Below are 27,520 nucleotides of genomic sequence, written 5' to 3'. Positions count from 1 at the left end.
ATTAATGTAAAGTCATATAGAAAAACTCATTCTTGTCTTTGTTAAAATTTGAAAAATTGTGCGAACTCTGCGTACCACCCAAAGACGTGTGAAATTTATCGTATTAAGTAGAATAAAGAATTAGAATTTTGTACGAAATAGGGTAATTGACAAGATCAGAACAATAATAGCTACATTTAGGATCATTGTAGTAATTCATAGACTGTTTCAATGTCACGGGGTCATCATACGAAGATTTAAAAAGTCGGTTAAGAAAGTCAATTTTCAAAAAGTATGACATTTTAAAAACAAACTCGACCATCATAAAAAACTAAAATATTGGACTCAAAACCGTAGTAATTTAGATTTTACCCTTTATTTCCATCTAGGGTTCCAAAAATGCAAAACAAATCTTGAGTTAAAATTGAAATTCATTGTTTCAAAGCAAAATTCTTGCAAACAATGAGAAAAATCTCAACAATTGTGTGCAAAGAACAGTCTAATATTAGTTTAATACGAAATATATTAAAATGGAGTTTAATTTCCATTATTTGCTGATTAAACGAAGCTTTAAGTTAGCTGCAAAGCGTAAAAAAATAATAAATAAATTGACAACACTTGTATATACTTACTAATACATGACTTACTACATACTTACTATATTTGACGACCTCGGTGGCGCAGTGGTAAAGTTCTTGCCACTGAACCGAGAGGTCCCGGAATCGATCCACGGTCGGGTCATGATGGGAAATGACATTTTTCTGATTGACCCAGGTCTTGGATGTTTATCTATATATGTACTTGTTATCCCATAACACAAGTCTCGAACTTACTTTAGGGCCTAGCTCAATCTGTGTGATTTGTCCTAATATATTTATTTATTTTAAAAAAATACGTAAGTCAGGATGGTATACAATTGACTCGATTAAGATTCGAACTCATAAAACTTATTACTTCAACATTGTAGTAGAAAGAATAATATTGTTTTTCACAAAATTCAAAACGGAAAATTTGCAAAATAGAACTAGCATTGTTTCGTTCCATCTGCAAGGAATACAATAGTTTTCAGAAACTGACCAACATTTTATAGATCACATATACGATCAGTTTTAAAATAACGGTGATCGTTTTATCATTAAATGTAATTATCGGTCAAATATTTTCACATTAGAAAGGAAATACAGCCGAATGGGGCTTTTTATTATTAAATTAAACATGATTAATTTATCATGGATTTAAATCAAATAATTTATTCTGAAATTTGGCCTTCACAGGCCCTTTTTTCACGTCATGTTCTAAATCAAATCGTATTTACCAAAGCTACAAACTACTATAATGATTATTGCATGAATTATTTTAATCTCCAAACTTTATTTTATTATGAGTTTATTTATTTTTAATCCTAACCTAACCAAATTATACTACCACGCCATAAAGATTCATGCAGGATAACTTAATGTCCTGTTGACTGTACAAACGCTTTTCAACACTATTTGTCATTCTCGACTAATCAACCATTGGTAATACAACTACTAGCAATATAAATATTCACAAAAAATACTTTACTTATTTATGTTGTAAATACTTTTATTCTTTTAGTATATATTGTTGTTTCTAATAATATATGTATATTTCGTTGTTTGTTTAGTAATACTGTCGGTGGCAATACAAATAAACGTGTACACATTACCGAGTATTTATTGGTTTTGAGACGTTGTGGCTGTGTGGGCCTTCAGCCCACAAATTATACAAGCTATAAAGTAGCTTAGGTTAAAATAATCCTAAATTGAATAAAGACTTTTGTTTGCGTTATAATGAGAGAAAAAAAGAATGTATATATATAAAAATACATTAGCTATCTATGTGAGTAAACGTCGATGTTATTCAATATAGATAGTAGAACTTTACAGTTTTATAGAAACAGTCGACAATCATTGTTTGCTTTTACTTGTCTGCATATTTATACGTTATGCTTTTTATATATAAAGATAGATAGATAAACTCTTTATTGCACCATTCACAAATGAATTATAAGTTACAACAAGATATTCAGACATAATGAGTGCAAAGGCGGACTTGTCGCTAATGCAATTTCTTCCAGCAAACCTTTGGGTGGAAAGAGACACAAGTAGACTAAGAGCAGGTGCAGTGAACTTAACAGTATTAAATAATTAGACAAAAAATATATTAAAATAAAAATATATAGAAGAAATATATAAACATACAGACAAGCGTAAATGTTGTTGTTATAGAACAATGTATAAATATATAATAGATTAAACAAAAATTAATATAATGAGACTTTACTTGCCTCCTGAAAAATGACAAGGTTTGGGCGTTGCGGATTTCAGCCAGAATAAATTATCAACTTTAAAAAGAAAACTTCTTTAAAGAGAGAAATCAACTTTAAAGAGTTCGCGAAACTAATAAAGACATCAGTCTTCATTAGTTTCGCGAACTCATTGTTAGTGCCATGAAGTGGTATTAACTTTATCCAATTTTGTTCGTTTATTTTGTCGTAATAACAAATTGAATAACGAGTATTATTTATTTAATCTCAATTAAAACAAAAAAATGCATACGCATCTAGAATGACAATGAGATGTTGGAAATGAGTCATTAATTACAGTGTAACAAAAACTTTGAGCCATTTATATTTCTTACCAATATTCACTGTCACATAATGTACTTACCTGAAACACAAAAAAAAAAAACATTAATCCAAAAAAGGAGCAAATCATTCGCCACGTGTTACATAAAAACAAAAATAGAAGCGGTCCTAATATTGTGCCCTGCGCGACACCCTAAACATATCTCGCAATATTGCTTACATACCACTCGCATTGCATCAAAATGAACAAGATTAATGTTCGGGAAGATACGTATAAGCTTCCCACGAGATTCCCCAGGGATATACCCCGTTCGCAGCCATATTTTCACTTGACGATAGTGTAGGACGCTATATATGAGTCGGAGAATTTTGTCTTTGTACTCGGACAAGTATTTATCGTTGTTGTTGTTATCAAAAGTCATTGGTTTCAAAAGTTTTACGATGGATTTAAATTCTATAACTATCCAATTTTACGTAAACCAAATAAAACATACATTATTTACTTGAAAACAACATTAGTTATTATTTAAATTTGTGAAATTTATTTACGTGTAAATGTTGTTCTCTGACTATGTTCTTCAAAAAATGGTAATAATATATTTTCGAATTCTTAGTTTTGTCATTCTACGTACCTAGTTTGAACAATCACATTTATATTTTTAATTATTTATATATTTATGTACTAATCGTGAATAGTAAAAGATGTTTGTTTGATACGTTTGTTTGTAAATAAATCTGCGACGCAAAAACTACCAGACGTATTTCCATGAATTTTTGTAAAACCGTACAATAAATCTTCCGATCAGATATCGGGTGTTTTATATGTTTTCAAAACATGTACCAAATCAGTATTTAAAAAATATATATACATATATATATATATATATTAACAAGAAAATTGTATATATATATATATATATATATATATATATATATATATATATATATATATATATATATATATATACAATTTTCTTGATAGATAATCAAATGGTGCAGCATTTGATTTTACTCCCAATGGGGTTCGCAAGATATCTTTGCACAGAATCTAGGAGTGTTCCGGTCCGGCAACTGTACCCCGCCTCGACTGGTACCACGGGTCCAGTTGATAGATTGCTATATAGATATTTAAATGGTTTTGATTTGCATGCTCTTTAACAATTTGACATTAATGATGAGATGAAAAATAAATGTACCCTATATTTTAATCCAGGTTACATTCTACCCGTGTACCAAATTTAATAACAATCGGTTCAGTAGATTTTGCGTGAAAAAGTAACAAACATACACACACACATACATCCTCACAAACGGTCGCATTTTCTTTATATATAATGTAAATATTTCTATTCTTTCAGATTTAGTTCAAATAAATATAATCCTAAACAACGAATTCATTTAAAAATATATTATTGGACAACTGATCCCACGGGTCCAGATTTAGCGGGGTGAGTCTACGTAATACTTAATCTAGACTGTGTCACTAGAGAATCTAGCTTTCCATTTGCGAACGAACAACCGAGATTAGGTCACTAGTTTTCAATCTTTTATTCAATGTTCGCATTTATTCATTCCTTTGAATGAACTGTTCCAATATTTGCCAGGGAATTTATTATTTTTGAAGTAGATTATATAGTTCTGATTTTTTTTTTTGGGTTCCACACCATATATAATTAACTAAATCTAATTTACTCTTGAATAAAGTAATATTCAATGTATTTTGATGATATTTGTATGCAAGTCGAATACGTCTACTAATTAAAATGCGAATGTTGAATTCACAACAAGATTAGAAAATAAATGAGGCCGCTGTCTCCTGTTGGCGGCAACACCGGGTGTTTATCAACCAATCTTGACCATTTTATTTGGTATTGCAATGGCAAAAATTGTTTGTTAAAAATCTGTTTTAAAATTTGTATATATAGCAAACTAAAAAACTAAAATGAAAAGTACCCAGTGTGTTATTTCAGGTTATATTCTACCCGTGTACCAAATTTCGTAAAAATTGGTCCATTAGATTTTGCGTGAAAGAGTAAGAAAAATACACACATTGTAACAAACTTTCGAACCTATTTATCATATTAATCTAGGAAATATTTTTTTTTATATGTCATAAATCGTAAATCGCAATACGAAACCCTTCCTTCATGGGCGAGACCGACTCGCACTTGCCACTTTTTCAGATAGATGATTTCAGGGAAGGTTTATTAAGTAGGTATGACATGCACAATATTGCACCCGTGCGACGTTGGGGCGGATCGCTAGTAAATCAATTAACGCTTATTGGTGAAAGGTACTGGCACTAAACTTAAAAGACACAGCTAATAAATAAAAAAATACTGGCTGGAAACACACAAATGCGTAAAAAAAACGAAACTGCATCTAACACTGTCATAGGAAACTATGCTCTGTGTCTACGTATTACGGGCCACAATCCTATGGAGGGTGGTTGAATAGACTTAAAACAGTAGTAATTTTGCCGTTTCTTATTCTAGACAGTGTCTGTGTGTCAGAGGGAATCTTAGGGGAAATCTAAAGCTGACATGTTAATGCATAGACTCACCATGTTTTTGGAAACTTGGATATATTTTACTTGCAAGTTTAAAGGATTTATCAGAACAAGAAATGATTTCTTTATAAAAATAGTGATTTTATCTACAATTCTACTTGAGGCAAAAATATATTTTTTATTTGTATGTTTGTAACGCGATAACTTTCGAATCGTTGGTCCGATTTTGATAAAATTTAAAAGGTATGTAGGATCTGCCAATAGAATTCTTAATTTCGTGGGGCAACAAAATCGGTTAAGTCGTTTTTGTAATATGCACAATTTTGTAAAAACTCATCAAAATTTATTGTGTTCGCGAGGTCTAACTTTGCGACAAACAACTAGTAAAATGTAAGGATAAGATTAAATTGTGTGTGCGTCTACCTTTAATACAGAGGTATATCTCTAGAACTTATTAGCCAATACGAAGGTACGACTCACGAGATTAAGTGCCCCCGTTTCATTGACACTTTCAGTTAATTTGAATGGGAGCTTCGAAGCTCCCATCTATTATTTCGAGAGCTTTAAAGCTTTCAAGAATTCAAACTTATTGTACACAGCGTGTGGTTCCCGCCTTAGAATATTCATTCGAATATTTCATTATATTTCCGTGGATGTTGTACGAGGCGTTTAAAGTAAAAATCTGTGCAGTTGATAAGCATTCCCAAAACACACAACCTGGGGGTTCACGGCGTCACAGCCTCAAATGCGAAATAGGCGTAGACGAAGTAAAAATCTATAGTTTTTCATTTTCGAAATTTCAGATTTTGAGAATCAAGCACCAAATTTTTAGGTCAATCACAATCAGTCTTTGGTTCTCAAAGCCAACTCACGCTTGGCACTTTAACGGCTCACAAACATCAAAAGTCATTTCACATTATAAACATTTCCCAGAAAGATATCTTTAGACCCAAAAATATTTATTTTCCATGACATAAATTATATGTCTGGGGTATCTATATCTCATAAAACATTAATCTTGTAAAGCCGGGAGCACATTGAGACTGTGACAAAAATCTTAAGACTCATATTCTTCTCTTAGTCGAATTCCTCATGGCTGAGGGTCGTTGTCATTACGTGGAATGAAATTCTCGGCACTATTAATGGATTGGTTTGCCGTTGCCTTTTCCATTTCACAAATAAGTTGATAAATCAACCAGTGTGCAGGTTTCCTCACGATGTTTTCCTTCACCGGAAGAAATTGGTGGTCTATGAAAACTACCTACTACAAATATGTCAGATTGGTATACAAACTCATATGGCATGAGTAGAATGCGAACTTTGGGACCATTCAGTTCACAGGCGTGCGTTTTAACCATTACACCACCATTGCTTCAAATATTATTAAAATATGATGACAATTAAGTGACAATGGCATTAAATTTTACGCAAGTGTAAGTTACACTTACAAACTTTGCAAGTGTAAGTTACACTTACAAACTTTGCAAGTGTAAGTTACACTTACAAACTTTGCAAGTGTAAGTTACACTTGCACTGCTCTTTATGGTTGTGTGGAAGAAATCTCATCTATAAAATTTGCAGCTTGTGAGAAATTACTATTTAATTTTAAATTTCTGAATAAATGATTTGAATTTGAAAATAGCTTACACCGATAAGATCGCCTTCTGCGCTTTTTCTTAATCTTCTATACGTGTAAGTGTATAAATATTATTTTGTATGTAAATATGTATATATATAATAATACGCAATAAAACATTTTTGTATTTTGTTTTCTCTTCCACTTCGCACGGTCGTCGGCATCATTAACACGCATGTTATCGTTGTTCCATTTTTGAAATCACCAGGCTTTGGCATCATGTCGTGTGACTATGGAATCATACAATTCTATTTCTAAGTGTAAGTTACACTTGAGTAAAATACTCAAGTGTAACTTACACTTAGAAATAGAATCGAAACTATTACTAAACTAAATCAGTTTATTCACTAAATTTGCAACAATATAGTGCGACATTCAGTTACAAGTGTGCCACAATCTTAAAGCTAGTTGTCATGTATACATTTACTTGGGGCGTATCACCTATATTTCAAATTTAGTATGTTGTTATCATCATAGCACGGTTTGAGCGAGAGTTATTTTTGTTATTTTTATCACATTATTTACAATGAAGTTTGTTTTTTTTTTCCATTTTGTAAGAAGCCACATCGTAGAATCTAATTTGTTTTTATGTGAATATTTCGTTTTATGTTTCACAGTCTGTTTATATAGTTTTTTTCTGTATAATTTATAATACAAAGAGAAATTGCGTTTTTATTATCGTGTAAAAAAAACACACAAATTCAAAGAATTATTATGAAACTAGTTTTTGCCCGCGGCTTCGCCCGCGTCCTTTTAATATGTACGTGGTTTCAAATTACAAATCCTCGTAATTTCTGAGATTCAAACAAATAAACTCACAAAAGCTTACCTCTTTATATAATAGTATAGATTTAGATTACGAAGTACTTTTGGGAAAAACTTATTTTATGTTTAAACTAACAATGTTAAAAAAAAAATTAATATAATGAAGAATGAGTTTACAAAATAAAAACTCATACGAACCTATCTATTGCCCGAGGCTTTCCTTGTTTGCGAACACTGGAATGTCAGATGTCATTTATGTCGCCTAAAGGCATCTGACATGACTTTTACGCAATCACGAAAAAAAATTAGCCTATGTTTTTATGGGGGTTAAATACATGCATACAAAATTACATTGAAATCTGTCTAGCGGTTTAGCCGTGAAAGCAGAACAGACAGATAGACTTTCGCGTTCATAATGTTAGTATGATGCAAGTACGGATTCTACTGGGCTTCAGTAAACTTGAAGTACACTCGTTCTGATAAAGTTTTAATGTTAAGACTTTTACATCTTTGAGGAAACATCAAAGTTTTAAGTTCAAATGAACCTATATATAAGGTATTAAGATTTTTTTTTGCTTTAAACAAAGTTTTTAAAAGTAAGTAAAATAAATATAAATATATTAGGACAAATCACACAGATTGAGCTAGCCCCAAAGTAAGTTCCGAGACTTGTGTTATGGGATACTAACTCAACGATACTATATTTTATAACAAATACATATATAGATAAACATCCAAGACCCGGGCCAATCAGGAAAAGATCATTTTCCATCATGACCCGACCGGGGATCGAACCCGGGACCTCTCGGTTCAGTGGCAAGAACCTTACCACTGCGCCATCGACGTCGTCACTTAAACAGTGTAACTTAAACTTAAGATCGAGTTCGCAACCTGGAGATACGTCGTCGAACGAAAGTTCAAGACGTGGTCTCCAGAGTCGCGACATTAAAATGGAACTGGGCTGGGCACCTGGCTGGAAGGAATGATGGAAGATGGAGTAAAACTGTAACTGAGTGGTACCCCAGAACTGGAAAACGGAGCGTAGGACATCCGCCGGCAAGACGGGACGACGATGTAAAGGAAATTGCTGGCAACAACTGGATGGGGATGGCCCAGGACAGAGATGGCTGGCGGAGACGGAAGGAGGCCTATGCCCAGCAGTGGGTCACGGGGCTATAGCTGATAATGATGATCATTGATCATAATATTGTTTATGCCCAGCAATCCACTTATCTATTTCCTATTAATATTATAAATGCGAAATTTTGTGATGGTGCATGTTTGTTGCTCTTTCACGCGAAATCTACTGGACGGATTGTTATGAAATTTGGCACACGGGTAGAATATAACCTGGAATAATACGTGCAGTAGTCTTTATCCCGAAATTCCAAAGGGAGCGAAGCCCCGGGGCGCAGCTAGTATTGTATACAAACATATTGCATAATAATATTATAAAACAACGTTTTAATAAACAAAGCAGAGATATTATATCGTTATTGGTTAATATAATACTGGATTTTAAAAGTAAAATTACGAAATATCTGTAGCTTGCACGTGTCGTGAATAACTTGTACGAAACACTTTATTTAAACCATAAACAGGTCCGAACTGGGATTTTATGCTTACACATTACTTATATGTTTCGTTCGAGGAATATTTATCGAGGAATTTCCTTCCTCGTCAATTTCTGGTGATACACCGTTACTTAACGATGTTGATATAAACCGGACATTGGGCTCCGTCGCTCAAAAGCGAAGGAAGAAACCATGATAATACTCAGATTATTGATATATTCAGATTATAGATTATAGACGAACTCGATGGCGCGGTGGTAAAGTGCTTGCCCCTGAACCGAGAGGTCCCGGGTTCGATCCCCGGTCGGGTCATGATGGAAAATGATCTTTTTCTGATTGTCCTGGTTCTTGGATGTTTATCTATATGTATTTGTTATAAAATATAGTATCGTTGAGTTATTATCCCATAACACAAGTCTCGAACTTACTTTGGGGCTAGCTCAATCTGTGTGATTTATCCTAATATATTTATTTATGATAGATATATTAAGACGTGTGTTCCGCTAGGACCACTCCATAACTTCCCTTGGATTTCGTACGAGGTGACTAAGGAACCCACAGCCTTCACAGCCGATAGGTCACAAGATCATTCACAAAGAGTGTTCACGTCAGGTATGCGACCGGTTGTAAAATCACAGCGAAAACTTCAATATTTTCAGATTTTTTTTACCATGGCTTAGCGGCACAGTGAAATTAAAAAAAGACAAATTAAAAAAAAAACCGACTTTCAATATTCATCATCATACAAATTTTGAACGGCTGAACCGATTTTGATCAAACATATCTAAGAACCACCGCATAAAAATTAGCTATCAAATAAAAAAGCCCGCATCCAAATCGGTTCACTCGTTGATGAGCTACGGTGCCGCGTACACAGACAGACAGACACACTTACCGGTAAAACTTATAACACCCCACTTTTTGAGTTAGGGGTTAAAAATAGTGTTTTTAAACTTTCATTATAAAAATTAATTACAGACAGACAGACAAACACACAGCGCTGAAAATCTTATAACACCCCTCTTTTCGCGTCGGGGGTTGATTATTACCACCCAACACCACACTCATCCCACAACTGGTCCCAAATTATAATAACCAATACAATCTTGATGTAAACACAATGCAAGATGCTTGCCAAGTGGCATTCAGTAACTTTAGAGTCAGTATTGTTCGTAGAGCGCGTCATAACCCGCCTTAAGAGTTTTTACATATTATAAAACATGTTTATTTGTCAGACAAATTAAAAAAAAAACCCGCGTCTATCAATATTAATTTCGCAACAACTATTGAACGGCTGCACAGATTTTCATGAAACATTGCTATCACTAACACTCGGGATAAAATTATCTATGACACACAAAAAAAACGAAAATCGGTTCATCGGTTTGGGAGCTACGATGACACAGACAGTTAAACAGACACATTAAACTTATAACACCCCTCTTATTGCGTCGGGGGTTAAAAACAAAGTCCTCTGCCAAGTCTGTCTGTCTGTCTGTCTGTCTGTCTGTCTGTCTATTCGCGTTAAACTCAAAAATTAATGCATGGATTTTGATGCGGTTTTCACCAATAGATAGTATGATTCCTGAGGATGGTTTAGGAGAAAAATTTGTTATATTGACCATTAAGTCATTATCATTTTATATTCAAAGTCATTCCATTTAAAGATAATTCTATGCTTTTTTTATTTTTTTTATTATTAGCTATAACATGTCCCACTGCTGGGCAAAAGCCTCCCCTCTCTTTCTTTCCACATACATTATATTTCCAAATTCTATTCTTACTGTCTATTGAAATATAATACTTTTTTGTTTTTAGTACTTTAAAAAATCTTAAGTAAATCCACGAGGATTTTGAGTCAAGTACTTTTTGAGTCAAGGGTTACGAAACCCTTGAGACTCAAAAAGTAACCCGAAAATTCTCAAAATGCCCCACCGAAAAACCGACCAAATTGACATTAAAAAAAAAAGTAAAGGTTAACCCGAAAAATTAACCCTGTCAACGCACCCTTCTCAGTTTTATTACGGCCCATTTGACCCCCACCACGTTATCAATAACTTTTTGTAAAGATTTTAACCCTACGCGGCCTTGTATATCTTTTTTATCGCTCGCGTAGGGTTGTCAAATACTTGTAATTTGCATTTTATCTTTTTTTATTCATTTCCTATAAATAAATAAATATATCAGGACAAATCACACAGATTGAGCTAGCCCCAAAGTAAGTTCGAGACTTGTGTTATGGTATACCAACTCAACGATACTATATTCTATAACAAATACATTATATAGATAAACATCCAAGACCCGGGCCAATCAGGAAAATATAATTTTCCATCAAGATCCGTTTGGGCATCGAACCCGGGTCCTCTCGGTTCAGAGGTGGCTACCGACGTCGACATATGGACGTATTATATTCTGAAAAGAAAAACTGTTCCCGTGGGAAATTGACGCGGGCGTAGCCGCGGACAAAGTATTCTATATAGTATTTTATAACCCTCAACTTAATAATAGAGTTACAACTTGTGAACTAAAGGCAACCCTACGCAGGTTCGTCCTATCAATATTTTAGAAGGGCTTTGGCAAAAAACATAACTTTTCTTACGTTTGCAAATTTTATACGCAGGCGAGATTGCTGGCGGGAGCGGGACGGGAAATTTAATCTTATACATTTTCCCGAAGCTAGAAGGAGATAGCGATCTTCACTGTTACGAGTCTAGTGTTAACAATATTACAGTTTTGGGTAAGTTTCGAATGTACAATATTCGTATGGTTATTCTAGAAATTGTTCTTTTTATTACAACACTAGATGATGCCCGGGGCTTCGCTCCCATGGGACTTTTGAGATAAAATATAGCCTTTAGCAATCTTAGATAATGTACCTTTCTAATGGTGAAAGGATTTTTGAAATCGGTTCGGTAATTTCGGATATTACCCGCCTCAAACATACAAACTCACAAAGTCTCAAACGCTTATTTCTTTATAATAATAGTATTAGATTGTGTTTTTCATCTGGGCCTCGGTTCCTTCCTCAGCAGTTAATCGTCGGAGCCCAGGGTCATCTTTCATACTCTTTCTTCTCCACTCTATCTCGGTCTTTGGCATTGTTAATAGTTTGGTATCTCATCAAAATGCCCGCCTATCTGACATTAACCCCCCCTTGGGAAAGCCATTGTTACCTATCAGGTACCAAGGCGATATGTCCATTAGTCACCTCGATATACAGTCGACACTGCCGATGTGTACCAACTGCAAGCAAATATTTAGTTCATACTTGTAACTAGAAGTAAGAGTATACTTAAACAAAGTCGCCGTTTCTGTCTGTTCGCGTTAAACTACAAAAACTAATGCATGGATTTTCATGCGGTTTTCACCAAGAGACAGTGTGTTTCCTGACGAAGGTTTAGATTAGATACTCTATTATGTTTTTAGCCGAGCGAAGCCGGAACGGGCCGCTAGTTAGATATAAACAATTAGGGACCAACACTGTTTGAATGAGTTTCTTTCGGCATTTCTTCTCAGCAGTGGTCGTTCCGAAATGCTAGTAGTTTGTAGCTTTGGTAAACATCATTTAATTTAGAATATGACGTGAAAAAGTGCCTGTGAAGGCCTAATTCCTGAATAAATGATTTGATTTTAAACTTCACTATAAAAGCAACATAATGCGGACTTAATAATATTATTTTGTAGTCGGGTAAGACAGTTTTTAGCTATCTAGGACCAGCCCCAGGGGATATCAAATGAGTTTTCAAGACTACGTTACTTCAATGTAGAAATGCGGAATAGAGAAAGTATGGATATATATATTCACAATCCACACTTCAATACGAGTTCAAATTCAAAAGTTTTCATTCAACTTATAATGATAAAATAATTCTCTGCATAGAACGTGTCGATTATTTAACTGCCTTTGTTCATCAACAGAACTACCCGACATATTTTGAACTTCACCAATGTCATTCAAAAGGAAATGCCGTAATGTTATAATAGATTAAATTGCTATAAATTAAATATTTGTATTGTATTTCTCTTTTTCCTGATATGTTTATTTGTGTTTTTAATATATATATATATATATATATATATATATATATGTATAAGACCCATATTTGTTAATTGACGTCCTTGGAGAAAAGGCTGCGGTGAAGTTTGTTGCGCCGCTTCTTCTTCACCTGCGCTTTGGAAGCTGGCAGTAGGCTTAGTTTAAGTGATTTTTCTGACGTCAATAAGTGATGTATATCGTCCTAAATTGAATAAAGAATTTGGAATTTGGAATTTGAATTTGTGTTGTTTTCACTTTGTATTTTGATGTGAGCAAAATTTAACATATTATGTACACGTATTGTTGGTCAGTTTGGTTAATTCGTAGAAACTTTGTCATTTTCATATGTTTTATGTGCGTGTACCCATCTAATTTACTGTTTTGTGTACTTATGAATAAATAAAATAAAAAGTTACTACTTACGCCCCGTACGAGCCGGTTAACTGTTAGATGATACACGATAGATAGTTTCTCATATATTTTCATGTAAGTTGATTGTGTTTCACATCTATCTATATATTATAATCAGCACTCGCATCACAATCATAACCGGTTTTGATATACCTTTTGACTATGTACATTATGTACTATTTATTATTAGAAAGAAAAAAAAAAACATTGTAAGAAACAACAATGGTAAGCCGATCTGGCATGATAGGGACCAACACTGTTCAAATGAGTTTCTTTCGGCATTTCTTCTCAGCAGTGGTCGTTCCGAAATGCCAGTAGTTTGTAGCTTGTGAGAAATAACTATAAATATAAAAATTGACGAGAAAAAGTGCCTGTGAAGGTTTAATTTCTGAATAAATGATTTGAATTTGATAAGATACGCTTAATTTGTGTGATTTGTCCTAATATATTTCTCTGTACCATCAGTGTTCTGCACACAACTTATTCCAGTGTGCAATGGCTGTAACTTTGTACCAGTCTCAGTGAAGATTTTTATATGACTTTCTAAGTAGTTCTTGCTCGGAGTTATATTTCTATGTTTCTTTAAGAACCAGAGGATTTTTATTCAGTCTCTGTATTAGAGAATATGAGTAGAATAATCGTAGAGCTCCGTCCGGTATATGCAGGTCCTAGGTTCGATTCCCAGAGTGGGCGAATATTTCTAAATGTGATCGCGGATGTCTGTGTTTCTGTGTCTGCCGTTATGGGTATTTTTACGATTCCATAGCCAAAAGGCAATAACGGAACCTTTATAGATTCGTCATGTTTGTCGGTCTGTCTGTCTGTCTGTCCGCGTACATCCGTCCGTATGTCTCAGCCACTTTTTTCCGAAACCATAAGAACTATACTGTTGAATCTTGGTAAGTAGATGTATTCTCTGAACCGCATTAAGATTGTACACAAAAATAAAACAAAACAATACATTTTGGGGGTCCCATACATAAAACTGAAACTGATTTTTTTTATCAAACCCATACGTGTGGGGTATATCTATAGACAGTTCTTCAAAAATGATATAGAGGCTCCTAATGTAATTTTTTTCTAAACTGAATAGTTTGCGCTAGAGACACTACCAACGGCTTTTTTTTGGCATTTTATTGCTATTCTGCTTAACACTCGACTATCTTTTATAGTGATAAATCACCAACCAGTGTACGGGTTTCCTCGCGTTATTTTTCTTCACCATAATCAAGTGGTAGTCTATGAAAAATAATGACACAGATTGGTAAAGAAACTCATATTGCTCAAGCGTGATCCGAACATGGGACCTTTCGCTTCACTGGCGTCTTATCCACCCGATCGCCATCGCGACAACCCGTTTTAGCGACACGCATGCAAAAATAACCCAACGCGATTTCAACTAAATCAAAAACTTCGACCTAACCATTTTATATTCGCAATAACTCTAAGCGAAAATACGTGTCCTGAGATCGCAGGCGTAAAGTCCTTATGGGACCCTGAGGTCACATGGAAAGGGTTCAGGTCTCCGAAAAAAGTCCAGTTACTGCCCATTTATTGTATATTTACTAGATGTTGCCTGGGGCTTCGCTCCCGTGGGAATTTCGAGACACAATACAGCCTATAGCAATCTTGGATAACCTTTTTGAACCTTTTCGATGGTGAAAGAATTTTTAGAATGGGTTCAGTAGTTTCGTTGATTACCCGCCTCAAACATACAAAGTCACAAACGCTTAGATACCTCTTTATAATAATAGTAACGATTATAAAAATGTTTTGATAGCTTTTATTGTAGGCCAAACGTGAACAGTCGGCGAGAGTTTCCAAAAGCAAAATGGTGGTCTATGAAAACTACTTATATACATGATTCAGATGAAAAGGTAATGAGTATACAAACTCATTCAGTATCCTTACGAGTAAACCAGGGGAAAAAATAACCCTCCTTGGAAATGTGTCCCATAGTCGCCTTTCACGACATCCACGGGATACTGTGAGAAAAGTAATCGGTGAGTGAAATAAAACAAGATTATTATATATTCATTGAGAGCGAAAACGTATTAGATATCCAGCCTAGACGGAAGAGACAAAAGTCAAGATGACGTTTGTTATTTTTATGTTAGATTGCGACCATATAGTCCAACAGATACGCAATAGCCCTATTCTAGGGCGGAAACACTGAGGGAAAAACTAACATAAGACTAAATATGGACGGTTCGCAAAAAGGCCTTTCTTGGCCGGACCGTGTGAAAATATACGCCTGGGTATCTTTATAGCTGGTGAAGGGTTAGCTAGTGATGTTCAACTATTTTTATTTTTTTCGCCCTGATCGAAGAATCGTAATTCAAACTAGGATTTGACATAGATGTAGAAACACATAGAGCGGGCACTGACATATTAGAATTTGATTTCATGGAAAATGCGTTATAATTTTCAAGCTATCCGTGTGGGTATAATTTTTATCGCGAATATTTTGATATTGCATTATGAGCGTTGTGCGTTGGACTGTAGGTTGAACAAATCTTTTATTATCGTTATATTTAGGTTATATCAACCCATAGCTTAATGGAGACCTCTCTTTTTCGCACCATCTCCTAGGATCTCGTAAATCCATCGCTTTCCCACACTATTTGACGGACTGAGTAAATCTTTCATAATAGTTAAGTATAAATTTAAAGCATTATTTTTTACACACACCCTGGGCACCACAGCCGACGAGCGGCCGAGTGAGAGATGACATTGAAAATGTCAACACGACTCGTCTCTTAGATCAACGTGGAAAAACAAGTGTAATTTGTAACCTTGTTAGAATGCTGTGGACTATTTCTTGGAATACGGTTCGTTTTTTTGATTTGTTTGTGTAACATGACCCTGAGTCGGGTCAGCCTTATTGGCGGGATAGGGTTAACACTAGTGATGTGAAAGATTTTTACGGTTTCAATCGATATAAAAACTACATAGTCCCTAATTTACTTTCCTATTCTTTCTCAATCGATACTGTCTGGCTTTGGAATTCCCTTAAGCACGATATTCGCGATTCTCAGACCATTTCTATTATCAGAAGACGCGAAGAAGTTTTTAATGTAAGTGCTTTATTTTATAAGCTTTTTGTGTACACAAATTTATTAATAAATAAATAGATCTACGGCATTTCCTTTTCAACCCTCGACGCAAAAAGATGGATGTTATAAGTTTAACGTGTCTTTCTGTGTATATGTGTATCTGTCTGTGGCATCGTAGCTCCCAAACGGACGAACCGATTTTCGTTTAGATTTTTTTGTGTCATAGATAATTTTATCCCGAGTGTTCTTAGTTATGTTCAATGAAAATTGGTTCAGCCGTTCAAGAGTTGTAGCGAAATAAATTTTGAAAGTCGGGTGTATTTTTAATTTGTCTATTAAAAAACTTGTTTGGACTACGGCATTCAATACTACGTTCAAACCACGGTGAATAAGTATCTCTCTTAATAGACGTATTCAAATGAGAACCAGTAATTGATATACATATTTTCAATCTCCATGATTTTATTTGCTATCGACTCCACAGTTTTTTGTTTTTGGTAATAATCCTCATGATTTACGATCGATGTAGAATTAAATGCTTTTCTCCATTTATCCCTTAGAACTTTAATTAGAGCATTTAAGAGTGACCATTTTTTATGTACCTTATAGAAATAGATTAGTAGTTTTAACATTAACAACAGTTTTAAGTTTATTTATCTGTCTCTCAGCTCTGCTTGTTTGTGCATTCGCCGCTATGACGTCACGGAGTCCAGATCCAGCAACAAAAAAGTAATCTTAAAAATGTTGATGCATTTTTAATTATTCTTCTACTTTCCGAGTCGAAATACCAAATAAATTATATTAATTTAGACCAGTGTATAGCCGCAGCTATTGATTCGTCATTTGCTTCATACAGATCCGCTATGGAGCAAAATTAAATGAATATTATGAAGTAATTTGCCATGAGTTTTTGCTTATGAAGATTCTCCACCGCGTCTGTATGTCTGTTCGCGATAAACGCGAAAACTATTGCACGGACTTTCCTGCGATTTTCCCCAACGAAGCCTTGATTCCTAAGGTATTTTATTGTGTTTTTAACCGAGCGCAGCCGGGACAGGCCGCCAGCTCTAAATAAGTCATTTATTTTGATTTACAATCTTATAGTTTATATAACAGCTACTCTGTATCTACTTGACAGTTTAACTGAAAAATAACTAAATATAAATATGATTAATATAGCAATTTATATCGCAAATAGTTTGCCGGTTCATTCGCATAGCATCCTAACCTCAGAGGACGAGATAAAACGATATCAAGTGACATTTTGACAGTTGACGTCAAACTGTGACAGCTGTCACTTCGGCTCCATATCTTAACTGGACAGAAACGTTAATTCGTGAACGTAAATTAAACTGTTTCGTTAAGGAAACTTAATATCCAAGATTTTTGATCCTTTAAGGTTTGATGAGCGATGCAGAGTTGACTTGAAAGAAAATGTCATAAAATTAACGTTAATTTTTTTTCCTTTCAGTAATTTAAAGTATTTACCATTTTAACTTTAACTTTACCCTAAAACTTTTAAAAACTAGGAATAAATCCTATTTAGCAGACCCTGGGCTGTGCAGGCTCAACGGCTGAGGAAGAATCAGATAAGAAAGGTTTAGAAATATACATTTAAAATGCTTATACGTTTTCTAAACACATAAAACGAGCGTAAAGAAGCATGTATCCAAATAAAAATTATTAAAAAAAAACCTTAACATATAAAATTCGCAGCCATAACTCACCATCAGGTGTGCATATAAAAAATACCCGACCATCGACAGCGGCGAAATGGAATTTTTATCGATAAAATCCTAAGTTTATGTGTCCCATCACTTTAGGCGTAATAGGTTCGCGATTGAGGGAGTATAACTCTTTTGTATGTATTAGAGCGCGCAATTGAATTTCCTACTATTTTTATTCAAACTTCTAAACCTGTTTAGGTCCATGTCCAGATGACCTCGGTGGCGCAGTGGTAAAGTGCTTGCCTTTACTGAGACGTCCCGAGTTCGATCGGGAAAACGATCATTTTCTGATTGGCCCGGGATGGATGGATGGATCTTGGATGTTTATGTATATATGTACAAGTTATAAAATATTGTATAGTTGAGTTGGTATCCCATAACACAAGTCTCGAACTTACTTTGGGGCTAGCTCAATCTGTGTGATTTGTCCTAATATATTTATTAATTATGTAATTTTATTTATGTCAATCAAATTGCAGAATTATTAATATCGATGATACTAGTTTATAGGTTATATTTCGTAACTATTTGCAATTAAAATTACGAAATTCAATGTTTAATTGTTACATCACTGCAAAATTTAACTCTATTAATTAATGCTCTATTAAACACAGAGACTCAGTAAGCCGGAAGCAATGTATATTTTGATACATTTACAGTAACTGATCAACTTTTCATTAATCCAAATATCACGTAAACAGTTTTTGGTATACCTATTTACATAAAACAATCACTGTGATTTTATTCAAGTCACATAAAGGCATCTGATATAACTTTTACTACAATCTACCGCCATCTAGTCGCTAAACTGTCTAGTGAACTAAACTGTCCATAAAAGTTCAGATTTCCTCACGATGTTTTTCTTCACCGGCAGCAAGTGGTGGTCTATGAAAACTATAATATATGAGTCAGGTCAACTCGTGTGACACGAGTAGGATTCGAACCTGGGACAAATCATAGACGGAATTAAATATTAGGCAACCAACGCTTCGATACTAAACATTCTAAATATTTCTTCACAGGAAGCGAGTGGTAGTCTATGAAAAATATGATATATGAGTCAGGTTGGTATACAAACTCGTGTGACACGAGTAGGATTCGAACCTGGGACAAATCATAGACGGACTTAAATATTAGGCCACCAACGCTTCGATTCTAAAAATTCCAATCATCATTGACATTATTCTACACTGAGAGCCTTTCGTGCCTTTATTAAATTTGTAAAATTGTAGGGTGTCTCATATCCCTCTCCAATGCATCGGTCAGTCTATTCGTACAGCGCGCTCTATAGCTACATAACTCTAAGGTTCGCTACTATTTTACCCGGGCCTTTTATTCAAATTCTTACTTTCCGTTCCCAATAAGATCCCTTATTGGAGACCCTATGAAACGATGTATGAAAATTATAAAATTTTATTCCGGCCCTTTGGGTAGGTGATAAAATGTTAGCTAGTGCTTATGCGTTCGAATATTACTTGTGATATTGTAGGGTTACGTCCAGCTATCTGCTTTTGTAAGCGGTGGTGGTGTAATGGTTAAGACGCCCGCCTGTGGATCGCAAGGTCCCAGGATCGAATCCTACTCGTGCCACATGAGTTTGTATACCAATCTGCTTCCGGTGAAGGAAAACATCGTGAAACCTGCACACTGGTTGATTCTGGTTACACACAAGTTAATAAACTTGTGTGTAAAATGGAGAAGGCAATGGCAAACCACTCCATTAATAACGCCAAGAAAGTTGTTGTGTGTGTTTAATTCCACGTAATAACCACGATCCTCAGCCATGAGGAATACGACTATGAAGAAGAATTTTTTGCCCACAACTTCGTATGCGAGTAAAAATCCGTTTCCCGTGGGAATATCATGAAATCCCTTCTTAGTGCTCCCCTACACTGTCCCAGGAACCTACACACCAAATTTCAGCTTCCTACGCCCAGTAGTTTCGGCTGTGCGTTGTCTGTCAGTCAGTCACTCAATAAGGTTTCCTTTTTGTTGCATAATTTAATTTGTCCTATTGTTCTTCGGCATACCGGTTTTGACAAAAAAAGGTCTTAACCCATACGCCAAAAATCAATTATATCTATAAAATAAACATATTTTATACATTTTGTTTAACATTTTTCACCCATCGCAAAAAGTGCACAACGCCGCTCAAGAAGTTTTCACATCAATAAGCTGGTGCCAAATATTAAAAAGAAAAACTTACATATAACAGTCATCGTGGCGTTAGCCCTGATGACCTTGTGCATCTGCGCAGGACCAACTTGACACTGGAACTCTGCGTCATCTTCAAGGCTGACATTGACGATGCGCAAGTTGTAGACGCCGTGCCGACGGTCGCCGAACATCGTGTAGCGAGGGTAGCCGGGAATTACCGAAGAGAATCCTGAAAGAATAAATAAATAAATACGTGTCCTTTATATGGATGCGAAACATGAACACTCACCAAAAAGGATACCGACAGATTAGCCGCTTTTGAGATGTGGTGCTGGAGAAGGATGGAAGAAATAAGCTGGACAGAGAGAAAAAGCAATGAAGAAGAAACTGGAAATAGTAAAGGAAAAAGAACACTGCTAAAGAGAAAATAGAAGGGGAAGAATGATTGGCCACTTGATACGACACAACGCCTTAATTAAAACTATTTTTGAAGGGAAGGTGAAAGGAAGAAGAGGTCCCGGGAGACTCGAGGAAGAGCTACGCGAGCAACTGAAAGAGAAGGCGGGCGTTGTGTCGTATCGAGCCCTTAAAAGCAAAGCCGAGGATAGAGAGGCGCGGTGTATACTCCACCGACAAGAGCACAGCTCTTAAATACGAAGAAATGTCCTTCCAAGCAAAAGGGCAAAATCTAAGCTCCGAGATATTTGAGATTTTGTGAAACAGGAACATTAATGGGTATATTTGATGCGATTTTAATTAACTTTAAATGCAACATGAAAAAGGCTACGTTTTCATACTATATAAAAGTCTCTAAATCATGTGCACAAAACGTAATAATATTGCAATAATTGTATGTTTAGTAACTAGAACTCTGGCTGTTACAGTTTAAACTTTCAATGGCTGTTTCTCAACAATTAGATTTTTGTAAATGTGAACTTTGAATTTTTTTTTCCAATAAATGTGAATTAAGTTAGTTGTTTTTTGATTCCATATTTGTCAAATTTCGTCTGTCTATCTGTAAAATACAGGCCACATACATTTTTATTATATTATACTTATGTATATAGAATAAATTAGATAATAAATGTTATCATATAAAAACATTATGTTGAAATATTATTACCTTCACTAATTCATATTCTGCCTACAAAACAGATAATTAAAGGATTCTCAGAAAAAAATATCACGCAATCATTCCATTAAGTTGGCATACTGTTTGCATTCATTCACATCTATATACGTATAATACTCTAAGTGGGCTATGTCTGTACATATCTCAACTAATATTACAAATGCGAAAGTAAGTTTGTTTGTTACCTCTTCACGCGTTATCTACTCAACCAATATTGTCGAAATTTCGCATGTATATGATTAAGAGTATGGAGAAGGATACAGAGTACTTTTCATCTCGGAAAAAAACTATTGTTCCCGTGGGATTTGCGAAAAACCTTCGTTCTATTATAGGTGGCGCTAAATGCTAATAGGATAAACTTTGACATAAAAACACTAGATGGCGCTGTGTGTAGAAATGCGCTATGGATTTTTTTATTTCAATTGAAATAGATAGTTATCCTAATCTCATCCTGAGGGCATTCAAGCAAGTGAAGCCGCGGGTAAACAGCTAGTAGGAGATATTGAAGAAAAATAATTATTGCGGGTCTTTATGGGACTAATAGAAGGCAAAACAATTTTTTTTTACAAATGTTGTCTATCCGTCTATATGTTTGTTTGCGTATCTCACAAAAACTTCCAAAGACATTTGATGTGGTTTTCACAAGTTAGCGCGAAAGGTCTAACTTAAAATCTGTGGTGTAGGTTTCATCGCGATACGTCGCTTAGAACCCGAGATATTGACTATAATAAGTTATGGCCGGAATGAACGCGGGCGAGGCCGCGAGCTAAAGTTAATAATAATATATCCTACTAATATTATAAATGCGAATGTTTGTGAGGATGTGTGTATGTATGTTTGTTGTAGATTTTGCGTGAAAGAGTCACACACGCAAAATCTACCGGACGGATTGTTTTGAAATTTGGTACACGAGTAGAATGTAACCTGGAATAACACATAAGGTACCTTTTATCCCGAAATTCCCACGGGAGCGAAGCCCCAGAGCGAAGCTAGTAACTATATACTTTGAGGAGCGTGTCCTAGGTCCATATTAAAATAAATCTATGTTGAAAACAAATTAATCGAATACTCAATTTCAGACTGTATCTAATTCACGATTTCAATTAGTATCTATCTACCAATTCGATTAAAATTGAATTCTGACGATTATCGATTTCGCAATCGATTTTCAGTTTAGATACCAATAGGTTTGCAATTTGTATTTTTTGTTAACGAAACAAAAAAAAAAGAAAAAAATCGGAATGTGTAATAATTCTTTTTTAGTTTCTCTGCATTCTTTAATTCGTTCCAATTTGTTAAATGGTTTTGCATATTTTCATGAAGTATGCATCCTTGTTTCCAATAATTCGGAATTCAATGTCGACCTCGGTGGCGCAGTGGTAAAGTTCTTGCCACTGAACCGAGAGGTCCCGGGTTCGATCCCCGGTCGGGTCATGATGGAAAACGATCTGATTCTGATTGGCCCGGGTCTTGGATGTTTATCTATAAATGTATTTGTTATAAAACATAGTATCGTTGAGTTAGTATCCCATAACACAAGTCTCGAACTTACTTTGGGGCTAGCTCAATCTGTGTGATTTGTCCTCATTTAAAAAAAAAATGTACAGTGAACGGCACATCAAGTCACCCTGCATGAACTTCTATGGCGCGCTAATAGATGACTTTGCAATGAATTGTTGGTATGAATTGTTGGTTGATGTGCTGTTGTATTATTGTATTGTATTTTACTGTAACTATGTCATATTCCATATATATTGTACGCAAAATTTTATCGAAATTGCAGTCGTTAAAACCCGCCAATCCGCAATTGGTCATGACCCATACCCCTCATCCAATCATAAAGCCAGTGCCCCAGCAGTGGGAACGTTTAAAGGCTGTAATGATGATGGTGATTAAACACATTTACAAACACACATACTTACGTCATTGAATCGACAAATATATTACTTTCTAATTTGTACAAGTTTATTTGTTACAAATTTAAAATAAAAAAAAACTCGATTTTCAATATTCATTTCGCTATAACTTTTGAACGACTGAACGGATTTTTATCAAACATATATAAAAAATACGGCATAAAAAATAGCTATCAAATAAAAAAAAACGCATCCAAATCGGTTCATTCGTTGATGTGCTACGGTGCCACGTACACAGACAGACAGACACACTTAGCGGTCAAACTTATAACACCCCTATTTTTGCGTCGCGGGTTAAAAATTAGATATATATCATTTATTTTAATCGTTAAAAAATCGTAGTAAAAATCCAAAATACACAAATGAAATCGATTTGCATGGCTAGTCGGAGAGCCAACATAATTTTTTTCGGGTGTCAAACTTAAAAAAAAAAGTTTGACCAACAAAAATGGCTGAAACTTGTGTTCGTGTAGTCAGTTTAATTTGGTTAACGAATAGCAAGTCTTATCATAACACGCTTCACGACAATAGCTACGGTTCAAATATAACAAGAGCATTTTTGTGTTTGGTCCAAGTTGAAGGGTTTTAGTTGTAGTGCGACCTTAGCGACCTCGGTGGCGCAATGGCAAAGTTCTTGCCACTGAACCGAGAGGTCCCGTGTTCGATCCCCGGTCGGGTCATGATGGAAAATGATCTTTTTCTGATTGGCCCGGGTCTTGGATGTTTATCTATCTATATAATGTATTTGTTATAAAATATAGTATCGTTGAGTTAGTATCACATAACACAAGTCTCGAACTTACTTTGGGGCTAGCTCAATCTGTGTGATTTGTCCTAATATATTTATTTATTATTATTTATTTACAGTATTATACGCTACAACGGAAATATAGTTAATACATTTTAATTTAGATTATGTAATAATTATGCAAGATGAGATTGGAACCAAACAGGTGAAACTATATATAATCTTGTACAAGTTTATTTGTTAGACAAATTAAAAAATGTATGTCTGTTTATTCAGATCGTGTTACGTTATTTCACCATAATCATATCGAGTGTGTTATTGCTAACACTGGTGTCAGATGTTATTCAAATCGCCTAAAGGCATCTGACATGACTCTTACAACTACCTACCGCCATCTATTGGCAGGTAGTCGCATGCACACTAGTGAACTAAACAGTCAAAGTTTTCTCACGATGTTTTCCTTCGCCGGAAGCAAGTGGTGGTCGATGAAAACTACTATACATGAGTCAGATTGGTATACAAACTCATGTGGCACGAGAAGGATTCGAACATGGGTCTTAAACCCTAGGCCACTACGGTTTCAATCGTTATTCCAATATTTATAACAGAACCTTTGGTCGTTTGTCAGCCCAAATCAAACTCAAAGCGTGTTTACTGAAAGCAACTGAACTTTACGGAATTAACAGTTCACAGAGCCAGTGACGTCAGCCAATCGGACGATTGTTTGATTGGTCAGCGGCGTATCGTATAAGCGAGAGCGATTTTATAGAATGACAAAGTTACCAACACTTTGAACGGTGCAAATTGTGCGCGCACTAAAATATATTTGATTAATTTTGTAACATTTATGTAACCTATAAGAAGAGGTGAATCTCCTGGCACAAGCATATATTTTGCTTAAAAGTCTGCAACGTTAAGTTTTAAAAAAATATTGTTACACAATAAAATTATTCTGTTTTTTTTTTTTATGGAACTGTCAGTCGTAAGTATTTTGTGATTATTCAATAAGAGCAAAACCTCATAATCATTTCTGTGTTAATTTATATGTATTTTTTTTGTAAATAATTTACAAAATTTTATGTCATTGTATGTTTCATAGCTTTTATTATTCTTTAAACTTTATTGCACAACTGTATACGTGAACTTAATGACTAAATGTGTCTGCCTGTCGAACCATACGACTACATAGACTTCTATAACCACAAACTATATACCTTATTTGCATATTATACCTTATTCACATACTAAAGACATCGTTCACATATTAGTATATATATACTCAGAAATATGAGTTGAATTAAGTAATTTAATGTAAATATTCTTGAAAGATACTCATTTACATTACATTTATTACATCATTCATTCATTCATTTTTTCATTCATTCATTCAGTCGGTTCGTCGGTTCGTTCGTTCATTCGTTCGTTCGTTCATTCGTTCGTTCGTTCGTTCGTTCATTCATTCATTCTTACATTTTATGCAATGAAAATCATTCATTTATTCATACACTCACTTATTGTCTTTAAATAGATTACGCCCAGGCTCATAATGTCATTTAGACACGCCTAAATAATCAATGAAAATCAGAACAAATATTGAACCCAGAACCTCCAAAAAACAGCGTGGTTACCACTACGCTACGGCGAACGTTACGAATATGACATAATATAGCTAATAACGCGTTTCAGAGTTTAAATTGAAATTAATGTCATCCCTTTCCGTTATTAAACCCGATTAAAAAGTTATTCGGGATTAACCAACTCCAGTTTAATCGTCTCTTAAGCCTTAACACCGTCACCCAACTAATTTTAATACGGTTTCTTCTACTGTTTCTCGTTCGACCGGAGCCTTTCTCATTCAATGACTTCCTGGGCTTTGAAAGGTAAATTTTGTTTGTATTTTATCAATTAATTACTTCGATTCTACTTTCGATGGATTCGGTTCAAAGTAGTAGGTCAATTATATCAATTATATTATACTTAAAAGGAAAACTGCTGAATTATTCTTAGTATTAATTAGATTTTTGAATGATTTCGATTAAAAAGAATAATAAGGTGAACTGAATAAAAAATATCTAAATTTTAATTTACTTGCTGAATGATTGATACTAGAATTCATTATTAAAATATCAGACAACACAATGCAATGTTGTCTAAAAAAAATTACATAGTGCTACCCTTAATAATGTTGATTTTAAAAATTATATTCCACAGTTTGGTAACGATTAATTGAATACACTTAAATACTAAATTTGAACCTTATAGTACGGATAGTCTCCGGATAAAATGACTATGACATACGGACAGACGGACATGACGTAACTATAAGGGTTCCATTTCTGCCATTCGGAACCCCTCATAGTTTGGTCATGTCGAAAACGGACAATTTAGTCATTTTTAAGATTCCGTTTTTAAAAATGACTAAATTGTCCGTCTTTAACTGTAGATAAGGGTTCCATTTCTGCCATTCGGAACCCCTTATAGTTTGGTCATGTCGAAAACGGACAATTTAGTCATTTTTAAGATTCCGTTTTTTTAAAAATGACTAAATTGTCCGTCTTCAACTGTAGATAACATATTTCTTTAAAGAAGAAGTTAATATTTAGAATTTCGAACATAGGGAAATTTGATGAGATGCAAAAGCTTGATTTTTATATCAAGCTAAAGTATTATATAACTTGACATGCAAGTGCATGTACGATTATAATATTCTCCATCACAAAAAAAATGAGAATGATTTTTATAATACAGTATGTAGTGAAGTGTCATCCAACTTTATAGATCAATCAAAATCCAGTACTAAATCATTTTAATCTAATTTTATCTTCTGTCTTACAATCCGAAAACAAACAGGCGATTTTATAATATAAAACGTAGCTTTGAAAAACAATCTATAGTTTATGTTATTTGGTATGTTATTTTTGACATTATTGGCTGTGAAATAAAATAAAACAAATAGGTAAATAAAATATATTAGGACAAATCACACAGATTGAGCTAGTTCCAAAGTAAGTTCGAGATTTGTGTTATGGGATACTAACTCAACGGTACTATATTTTATAACATATACATATATAGATAAACATCCAAGAACTAGGCCAATCAGAAAAATATAATTTTCCATCATGACCCGACCGGGGATCGAACCAGGGACCTCTCGGTTCAGAGGCTAGCACTTTAATAACAACATGTGTTCAATCGAAGTCGTTAATGTAATCTAAACTTAAGTGTAATTCCAATAACAGCTTCAATTCCAAATTCGT

General features: G+C 34.6%; 1 protein-coding gene across 2 annotated transcripts in view; it reads right to left on the bottom strand.

Annotated features, from left to right (window-relative positions):
* sns (sticks and stones) overlaps positions 1-27,520 on the bottom strand; it is a 263,332-nt gene that overhangs the window by 198,263 nt on the left and 37,549 nt on the right. For both annotated transcript variants that reach the window (XM_053765040.1, XM_053765038.2), the window contains one exon: positions 20,514-20,693. In XM_053765040.1, coding sequence (XP_053621015.1) covers positions 20,514-20,693 — 180 coding nt within the window. The remainder of the gene's footprint in view (positions 1-20,513; positions 20,694-27,520) is intronic.

The sequence above is a fragment of the Plodia interpunctella genome, chromosome 26 (assembly GCF_027563975.2).
Source record: "Plodia interpunctella isolate USDA-ARS_2022_Savannah chromosome 26, ilPloInte3.2, whole genome shotgun sequence".
Lineage (NCBI taxonomy): Eukaryota > Metazoa > Arthropoda > Insecta > Lepidoptera > Pyralidae > Plodia > Plodia interpunctella.
The sequence above is the reverse complement of the archived record's forward strand: the minus strand, read 5'-3'. Positions and strand labels throughout refer to the sequence as shown.